This window comes from Grammomys surdaster, unplaced genomic scaffold, assembly GCF_004785775.1.
Source record: "Grammomys surdaster isolate TR1022 unplaced genomic scaffold, NIH_TR_1.0 167, whole genome shotgun sequence".
NCBI lineage: Eukaryota > Metazoa > Chordata > Mammalia > Rodentia > Muridae > Grammomys > Grammomys surdaster.
Genome location: NW_021604615.1, coordinates 8,095,428 through 8,105,514, shown reverse-complemented (window position 1 = coordinate 8,105,514; position 10,087 = coordinate 8,095,428). Strand labels below are relative to the sequence as shown.

The 10,087-nt window shown below is 50.3% G+C and overlaps 1 protein-coding gene across 1 annotated transcript in view; it reads right to left on the bottom strand.

Annotated features, from left to right (window-relative positions):
- Positions 1-526: 526 nt before the first annotated feature.
- The window catches only part of Grk1 (G protein-coupled receptor kinase 1), an 11,643-nt gene continuing 2,082 nt past the window's right edge, over positions 527-10,087 (bottom strand). The window contains exons 2-7 of the mRNA XM_028766388.1: positions 8,938-9,065; positions 7,462-7,619; positions 6,986-7,069; positions 3,724-3,848; positions 2,394-2,595; positions 527-1,047 (exon numbers count right to left, since the gene is read on the bottom strand). Coding sequence (XP_028622221.1) covers positions 749-1,047; positions 2,394-2,595; positions 3,724-3,848; positions 6,986-7,069; positions 7,462-7,619; positions 8,938-9,065 — 996 coding nt within the window. The 3' untranslated portion in view covers positions 527-748. The remainder of the gene's footprint in view (positions 1,048-2,393; positions 2,596-3,723; positions 3,849-6,985; positions 7,070-7,461; positions 7,620-8,937; positions 9,066-10,087) is intronic.

The window sequence follows — 10,087 nt, the reverse complement described above, 5'->3', positions numbered from 1 at the left end:
GGACTCGGACAATAACCACATATGACATGGCTTTGCTCAGGCGTCCCCTGCACATAGCATTAACATGTAAGGACGCGGGCCCACATCACATGTGATGTGACTGTGACAATTTGAACATACACCACATGTAGTGTCAACTGACGGCAGAGACCGTAGCTCCATGAGGTAGCTGTCTCAGCTCCTTGAGAGGAGGCAGTGACTCTCAGCTAAGACCAGGCCCTTCCATCCCTTCTACTCCCTAAAGACTCAATATCTCCAAGTTGAGGTCCACGAGGGCAGGCAGTGACCAGTAAAGGCAGCTTAGGAGGCAGGAACCAGGCAAGGAGGGGTTGTGTGGGTACCCTAAGAACAGCCCTCTTTGGGGTACACAAGTGCCTGCAACCCTGAGCTGACCAGGAGCAAACAGGTCTGCCCTGAAATATTAACTCCAAGTACCAGGAGATCCATGTTGAATGTGAGTCTCTGATCATCAAGTTCCTGGCCGGGCCACAAGTCTATACACAGAGGTTCTTTGAGCATTTATGTCTTATTATTCAATCTGTGGCCTTTTTTTGTCTCTTTTGAGTGAAGTAGGACAGAAGAAATGGACTGTCGTGCCTGTAGGGTCTAGACCGAAAGTCTTGCTTGCTCCACATGGAGACACAGTTGCATGGTGACCTGGGTGGAGTGGGCACAGGCTGACACCAGGGTGGCTCTCTTCCCCTGAGCTCTGTACACCTTCCTCTCCATGCTTTCCTCAGACACGCGGCTAGGAGATGAGACACATTCCTGACTTGGATGTCGGGGCTGCCTCCTCCACGGAGATTCCCTTCATGTCATCCGGCATTTGACCATCTGCACGCCACACGTTTAGGTCCCCAAAGATCCCTGTCTCAATCATCTCCTCCTGCCAGGGAATGGAGCAGTTGCCAGAGGCGAATTCTTGGAAGAAATCTGTGTCCGATTTGTCAAAAACCACACCCTTGACTGTGGAAAAGGCACCCACATCCTGAATGTTCTTGGCATAGACAGTCCTAGAGTCTGGGATGAACGGAGGGATGAGCATACCTGTGAAGAAACAGGAAACAGACCAGAGAGACCCACGGTGAGGAAACTGCAGAGCCAAAGGGTCCCCACAGACACGCAGAAAACCTGCTGCTCGTCCTAATGCTGACAGAAAAAGCCAGTATCCTTAAGCAGCCCCATGCTGCATGCTCAGCTCAGACTGGATGATGGACAGAGTGAAAGATGCCCACATCTGGTTAAAAAGGTTTGTGGGTGGGTGGGTAGGTGTGGGTAGGTGGGTGTTTCCCAGGCTGGCCTGAAATCACAATCCTCCTGCCTCAGTTCCCCAATACTGGTGTTACAACTCTGATACACTATGCCAGCTAGCAAGCCTTTTTAAAAGAAATTTCAGCCCTTTCCTACACCTTCCTGAGACCCGTCCCTAAAGTCTCTTCATGAGCCAAGCATCTTGAAACCCCTTACACCAGGGCCCCCAGTCCCTCCCATGGCAACCACACCTTCTCTGAAGGCCCAGACTCAGAGCTCTTCCCTGGCCCCAGGTAGGCATCAGATGCCAGCTGAGCTCCTCATCCTGCCTCCCCAGCCAGCTTTACTTCTTAAAGAAGAAGAAGCTACAAGATGCAAGGAATTGTTGGTCTTGTAGAGCCCAGGAGTCAACTCAACTCACCGAACCTCCTGTCCTGGCTTCCTTGGGGCATTTTAACCCTACTCTGCTATCCTGCTGTACATAAGCCACTAATTCCAGCTTTGCAACAGGCCTGCATTGGTCCAGGTTGGATGCTCACAGCAAAGCGTGATCTCCTGACTTTCTCCAACATGCCTGACTCCAGTCTCCTGTGCCCCACTACTTCCTCGCCCCTCAGAAGACAGCCCATAGACCTCCTGAGCCAGGACCCTTCCTATATTCCAGAGATCCAAGGATTCAAGTGAGGCAGAGCTTGTCTACCTGTGAGAAGTTCATTCATTCCACAGTGTTTGTCATGACCCTGCAGCCACAGGATACCGTGTGTGCAACATGTGTACGTGTGTCTGTGTCCATGTGTGCATAGCCTCTTGTGTGTGAGCCCATGTATGTACACATGCTCATGTGCATATGTACTCACCTGTGCATGCCTATAGGTCCATCCAATGCCTGTGTGTGACGTGGTGTGGTGTGTGCATGTGTGTGCACACACACACACGTGTGTCTGTGTACCCCCGAAAGTGTATTATGTACATGTGCATTTTCAAAAGTAAATATAAAGCAAATACTATGAAGCAGGCTCAGAGCTTCCACTCTGGCTTGTTACCCACATTTCCCCATCCGACTTCAGCCTGCCTGACCCTATGGATAATGTACACCATCCAGGGGTCCCTGTGCCCTCTCAGGCTTATGGTACCGCCCATACCAGCTTCGAGCTGTCTCCAGCTGATATCTTTGAAGAGGATGTTTGCCCGTAGCGCATCACAGGTTCCATCTCGGAAGCCCAGGCGCTTCTCTGGGTCCTTCTCCAACAGCTGCTCACAGAAGTCCTTGCTGGCCTGGCTGAACTTCTCTGGGTACTTCACAGGCTCGGAGATGATGCGTTGTTTAAGCTCCTTATTCTCTACCTGCATGGCGGGCAAATGCACCACTTCACTTGAGCCCTGGTCAAACTACAAACCTTGGGGTTTGGTGCTGACCCTCACTGGGGTGGCTGAAGGCATTTGGTGGGCCCCTCCCAGATGGCTTGGCATTGAAAGACTCCCATCTCAGGACAAAGAAACAAAGTTGAAAAGTGAAGCCCCCAGCCACCAAGGCTGTTTTTAAAGGTGGCGCTGGTGACTTCCACATGCTTACACAGCTATTCTGCCACTGCACAGAATATGACCAGAAGGGAACATTGCTTCTGAAGAGCTTGGCTGACATGATGTTACTAAACTATCTGGAGAAACCTACGAAATAAGCTTGCCTTACTTCTGGTCAGCTTTGCTGTAGTCTCCCAAACAGAGCTCCCCACACCCAAAGTGTATGATGAAGGCAGTGTGGCTTACTCCCCAGACATCCCCCCATTGTAAAGCCGGTCCCCCATCATCTCTCTGGCAGGCATGGGCAGAACAAATTCAGCATGGGAAACCTGAATGAACGTTAAGTGCACACAGCTTGCCCTAATGCCTGTCACAGTGGAGGCCTGTGAGACTCAGACACTTCTCCACCACGTTCAGCCAGGACCACATGACAGCATAGAGCTGTAAGCTCAGGTGAGGTCAAGGTAGCAACAAGTAGGTGGACACTGTCCCCACTGTGACATAAAATAGCACTTGGCTTCTGGCCCAGACCAACCTCTGTGCATAAACAGAAATGAGGAACCAAGAAAGTATATGGGGTGGTTGTCCAAAGCCTCAAGAGCAGTGTCCTGATGGCCCACAGCTAGGGACCTGCCAGTGGTCTCCTTGTGAAGTCTGCACCAAAAGAACCCAATGATAGAAGCCACTGTCCTACCAGGAGAGACGCCTGGTCTCGGGGAATGCGTGTTTGCTCTGCCACCTGCTGGTTGCAGTGTGGAAGGACAGGTTTAGAATCTTCAACAGCTCTACTCTCAAGAACAGGTCTCAAGAACAGGTAGGCTTGGGGACAGAATATTACACAGGAGCAGGACCCCAGAGCCTGCACCCCTTATATAGTCCTTGGTACAACCCACCTATCCATGTCTGCCTTAGAATGGACCCTTTCAGGGGTTCCTGCCAGGCGGTACCTACCTTCTCTCCACGGGCTCGGAAGGGTCCTCTGGCTGCAATCATCTCATACAATGTGACCCCCAGGGCAAAGTAATCCACAGAGAAGCCGTATTCTTCACCGCGCAGGAGCTCAGGGGCCATGAAACCTGCCACCATGAACATATGTAGGTTCACAGATGCTTTCCCACAGCTTGGCCCCTACCCAGTAATCACAGGTCTATTGAAGCTCTGGTGATGCCCTGCCCCCAGGGGACTGGGTGGTCTCACCACCGGTGATTTTGAGGCCAGAAGCCTCTTTGTTGTCATTGCAGGACATTGAGCATAACCCTGGCCACTACCCACTGGATGCCCATGGTGGTAACAACCAAAATCATCTTCCAACATAGCCAAAGATTCCCAGGGGCAGAATTGTCAGGGTCAGGAATCTCACTCCTGTGGGATGTGAAGCCTTCGCTCAGACCCAGGACAGTGCGCTGTGCGTGACTCATGGGGTAGACAAACATGACAGATGCTGCTGGTTCTCCTAGCTGTCTGCTCACAACTTGGACATTTGCATGAAAATCTTGACCCCTTACTACCCACCACGCATATTAATGTCCAGCGTCTGCAGCACGATGTATGAACCGTCTCTTCCTGCCCAGCCTGCTGGCTTCTCAGCCCTATGTAACAGGCTATAGAATTGCTCTTGGGCTCTTAGGAGATCAGCCCTTCTGGAAGGTGAGCTGTCAAGCATTCTTTTCCAGAGCCGTGCACGCCACATCTCCACTCCAAGACAGTACTGGTGTTCACCCAGTGCCACCCTCGGTGGTGCCAGGCTACACCCTAACCGTGCCACCCTTTGCCTTCATGGTTTGGGTTTTTGCAAAGAATATAGCCAGCACCGGTGAGTTACTGGATAAGAAAGCAAGTGTATCTCTGCTTCTTATGTAATGAACTCATCTCCTCATGGCAGGAAGCAGAAGACAGAGGTGTACTCTGCCTATAACCAGAGGATGAACACCCCCCATACACTGCCTACAATTGCGGACTGAGCTGGGAGGATATGAAGGGGAAGATCTGTCTAGAACAGTGCTCATTGGCTCCTGGAATAGCAGCTTCTAGTTTGCACCCTAACTCAGCATTTCCAGACCCTACACTGCTATCCCAGCCAAAGGATTCACAAGGTAGGTAGAGTTGCCACTGCATCTCGGCAAGCTCGGTATGGTAAAGATTAGGCAGGCAATGGCACCCTCTCCTGGCCATCTGGGCTAGCAGTCCAGAGTGGGACCAGTTCTAGTCTTGAAGTTCTTTAAATCGTGCTCCAGAGAATCCGGGATTTGTAGTGAACTGAGGAGATCCAAATGAAGTTTGAACTAGCTTGTGAAAGAAATCACAGCCATGCCTTCACGAGGCTGTGCAATGGCTTCAAGCCAAGCCAAGCTGTTCCCAGAATCCTTTTCTCAGATCTCCTTTACCCTGTGTCTGCACAGAACCCTCAGCATCCACCTGCTACCAAGGCTAGACAAGCACCACCTCCTGAGGGTCAGTATGGATTTGTCTTACTCCAGAGTGGAGGAGGAACGTTCTTGTCTCTCTACTCACCATGACATCAGGGAGAGCCTCAGATAGTACCTAAGGCACAGGGATCTGGTGATCCTGTGATACAAAACAGGATCCTGTCTCCACTCTGTTTACATCCCAACTTATGTTCTGAATGATACCAGATAGCCCAGGGAGTAAGATAAATATCTAAGAAGTCTTATCAGAAGTCACCCTGAGTACAAGACAATCCAGAATATGGAGAAAGGGGGACTTAAATACAGGTATCCACAGCGTGCAATGCCACGTATGTAGTGGTCACGTAACAGCCTCATATGCCTATGTGTTAAGTGTTAAAGCCAAAGACTCTGGATGATTAAGCACAGCGTCTAAGGTCACAGAGCCACCAAGCATGGGCCTGGACCATGCACCTGCTCCAGCTGACTGGAGTCTCTTCTTTCCTCTGTGTGCTGCCTCTCTCCCTTCCTCTGAGGAGGATGAAGGCAGATGAACACACATGGCTGCATGTGTGTGTATGGTTAGACACAGATACATCCACAGTCATTCATGTATGTGCAAGAGTGGTGTATACAAAACCTATACACACAGAGATGCATGCCCATGTATGCACAGATACATGTACTAAGCATATACACAGAGGCACCTGTACACATTCACACGTGAGTACACATCTATCTACAAATGCATGCATGAAATAGCACACACACAGATGTGCATATAGACACGTTCATGTACAAAGACACATTTGCATTTGTAAAGATGCACACACACGTATTTGCATGTAAGCACACAGAGAGTATGTATGTATGCATGCATACAGAGAAGTGCCTTCATACACATACATGCATGCTTCGCACAGAGGGAGTTGTGTGCCTACATACATGTACAAACAGATATGTGCAGACGCACATATGTGCACAGATGCACACGCACACACAGGCTCATGCACATCTACATGTGTGCTTACACGCAGAGACCCTCATGTGCACACTGAGTCACACCTGCAAGACATACAACACCACATGAGAACAAACACATATGTAGGAATGTATGTACATGGGTATGCATGCTCACAGAAAGGTAACACATATGCATAGCCTGCATGTTGGAGGATACCTACCAGAGTTATACTAAAGCCTAGCAAGGGGCTCGAGAGATGGCTCAGCGGTTAAGAGCACTGACTGTTCTTCCAGAGGCCCTGAGTTCAATTCCCAGCAACCACATGGTGGCTCACAACCATCTATAATGGGGTCTGACGCCCTCTTCTGGTGTGTCTCAACACAGCTACATTTTTAAAAAAAGCCTAGCAAAAGTCGGTTGAGGAAAACCTCTGTCCCCTGTGCTCTGTGGTGTGACCTACATAATAAGTCCTTGTGTCCAGCTCTTCTATAAGATACCCCAGGCAAACTCATTCTGCCAATGCACAAGAAGCCACTTAGTGTGCAAGCCCTGTGCTCTCTCTGCCCATTGAGGTACCAAGGAGGCAGCCTTGGCAAGCTGGTGAGACTGTAAAGGCAGGGAGGGGCTGTCCTTGAAGGGAGGAAACAGCTCTTGAGCTGCTGAGCAGAACCTGATTGCCACTGTTTGCTCTAGAGGATAAGGAGCCGGGCTCCACAACCCCCCCTCTGTCACCACTTAGGTCTTGGGGCTCCTGCTGCCTCGAGCTCTGGGATAGAGGACAACCCAAGGCCTCCCCTTGGATGCCAAGCCTTTCCAGCCCCCTCCCCCAATGCTTAGGTCTTACCTGGGGTCCCTGCATAGCCCTTGGTCTTATCCTGCCCTTCCTTCAGCTCCACAGCCAGTCCGAGGTCAGAAATTCGGATATTGCCTAAAAGTTGTGACAAGCCGAGGTCACACATACTCCATAGAACAGAGCTCAGGTGAGCCCGGGGCTCAGCAATGTTCCCTTGTACAGCAGCAAAACACATGCTGTATGTACATAAACACCACACTGACACACGCGTGTTCATTCCCCACAAGCATGTATCATACACACGATTGGCATACCACATATACCTTACACACAAACTTGTAACACCTGTCACCTGCATACACACCTATATGCATATACACATACATACACACACTCCATAGCTTCAACCATTGTCCTTTATGCCCTAACACTTCTAGGCCCTCCTTCAGTGACTTTCAAAGAGGCTGAAGAAACCATACTTTGGGTCCTCCAAGCTGCCTCGGCCCGCATCCTCTCCAGGGGCTCACCATCATTGTCCAGCAGCACATTCTCTGGCTTGAGGTCACGGTAGACAATGCGTCTCTGATGCAGATGCTCCAGGCCACTGATGATCTGTGCTGTGTAGTAGATTGCTCGTGGTTCTGGGAAGCCGGGGTTCTCCTCATCCACATTGTAGATGTGGTACCTGGGGGCAGAACACCATGGGAGGCATGAACACGGGCTTAAGGGCAGTACAATGCAGAAGCAGAGAGCCAGGATCTTAGGGCACACACGTATCAGCATAGCATGGTCACCTTGGGACCAGGCATCAATGTGCCCCTGGAGAAGCCCCAGAGGCCTTAGATGTCATTACCCACAACTGTTAAAAAAGCATAGAATGTTGTTACCTGACACCTCCTTCCTTCACTCCAGAGCAGTGCCAAGTCAGAGCCAAGGGAGGCGAGCTCATCCCCAGTTTCTTAAGGCACAAGCAGCCCCCGGATCTCTAAGTACACCTGTGGTCTGCTCCTCCTGACCTTGAACCCCTGGGTGGATTTGACAGCAGCATTCCCTTCCCAGCCCCTTTCCGTAGGACCCTGACGTTTGTCCATTTTTGTATTCTTCTGTACACTTGCCACCTCAACCCTTTACAGGGAGGCAAAGCCCATAGTTAGGAGCTGTGGACAGCCTAAGCTGTGGTGGTCGTGGTGGGGAGGGGTCCTGCAGACCAGGGATTTAGACGATAATCAGAAGGTCTTGGGGAGGGGGCGGACAGAACATGCAATACTAAAAGGAATCCCCCTGCATTCCTTACAGCCCTTGTCCCCTTCTCGAAGACAGATTGTCTAGACCTCATGTTACTCATCTGAGGAAAAGGCTTTGCGGGGGGGGGGGCGGTGGAAGTAAAAACAGATGAACCGAGAGACACCGGGATTCGCAAGTTACAGCCCCGTTTAGTGGCACCCCACATTCCCAAGGCACCCCAGGGTCTCATTGTGTTAGCCTTGTGCACTAGGTTCCCAGGGATCTCATTGTGCTAACCATGTATGCCAGCTACCCCAGGGGCTCACCACCTCATCCTCCTCACGCTGACTTGGCCACTATCGTTTGCCTCTTTTTGACAGAACAGGAAACGGAAGAGTGGTGAAGTCACCCAGCTGATGAAAGCCATTAACCCAACATCCTCGAGAATGCAAGAACAACCACAGGGCACCCTGAGGCTTGGCTAGCCCAGTCACCATCATCAGAATGGGCACCCTCCTACTGCAGGGAAGCTGGCCCCTAGCCAGTCATCCAGCTCTCTAGCCCTACAGGATCTGGCACTGATGAAAGCGTTAATTTTAACTTCTTAGCCCTCTCGACCCACAGTAGCCCACCACAGCTATCCGTGACACCACATGCCCTCTGTCGCCTGTCCCCAGCAATCATGGAGATGTGTGAGCATGTGCAATGACAGGCAGGCCCTAAGTCCTGGGTCCCACCAGACATGAATCCTACTTGAAAGCAGGTCTGGACACTTTTACCTCACATCACCCCCGTTCATGATGGTCATCACCAGACAGAGGTCCGTCTTGGTCTCGAATGCATAGGCCAGAGACACAATGAACCTGCTGTGTACTTTGGTCAGAATCCTCTTCTCAACGATGGCGCCCTGGAAACAGAGTTGTGATCTTCAGTTCTCAGGAATACACTGTGGAGAGCAGCCTGGATGCTGGGCCCAGGGCAGGATGGGCTCGCAATCTGTCTGAAATCTGGCAGGCATTCACTCAGGGACATGGCCTTGGCATTGACTGGGACATCTCTGTCCACCCTCCCCTCCCCCACAGCACCATAACCCCTCCATCCAGTCCTCATTTGTGTCCAGCCTGCTCCTAATGCGCCCCATCTTCTGGTAGAACCTGCTTTATCCGAGAACCGAAGGTCATGTCCCCCAGGATATTGAAATCTGAAAAGTATTGTATTGGGTTGCAGGTTCATGTGAATGGCCCAGAACTCAAATTACAGTTCCAGAAAGCTACAGTTATTTGTGTTTGTCATTTTGAGACATGGACTATGTAGTCCTGGCTCTCCTACAACTTTCCATGTGGGCCTCTGAACGCACACAAGCCCAGCCACCGCCTCTGCCTCATGAGTGCTGGGGCTAAAGGTGTACACCACCATACACAAGCTTAAAAGTGCTGTTTTTTTTTAAGTATGCAGTTTTGTTCCCTTTAATTGAGATACTTTACTTTTAATTATTTATTTTATGTATATGAGTACACTGTAGTTGTCTTCAGACACACCAGAAGAAGGCAATGGATCCTATTACAGATGGTTGCGAGCCACCATGTGGTTGCTGGGAATTGAACTCAGGACCTCTGGAAAAGCCATCTCTCTAACCCCTAATTGAGATACTTTAAACAAAAGTGAAAAAGTTAAAGAACTTTCCAATTTTATGAATAGTTCCAAATTCAAAACAAAATCAATCACCAAGACCCTTTAGAAAATACACCTTTGCTAGGCAGTGGTGGCGCATGCCTTTAATCCCAGCACTTGGGAAGCAGAGGCAGGAGGATTTATGAGTTCGAGGTCAGCCTGGTCTACAGAGTGAGTTCCAGAACAGCCAGGATGACAAAGAGAAACTCTATCTCGAAAAACCAAAAAGAAAGAAAGAAAGAAAGAAAGAAAGAAAGA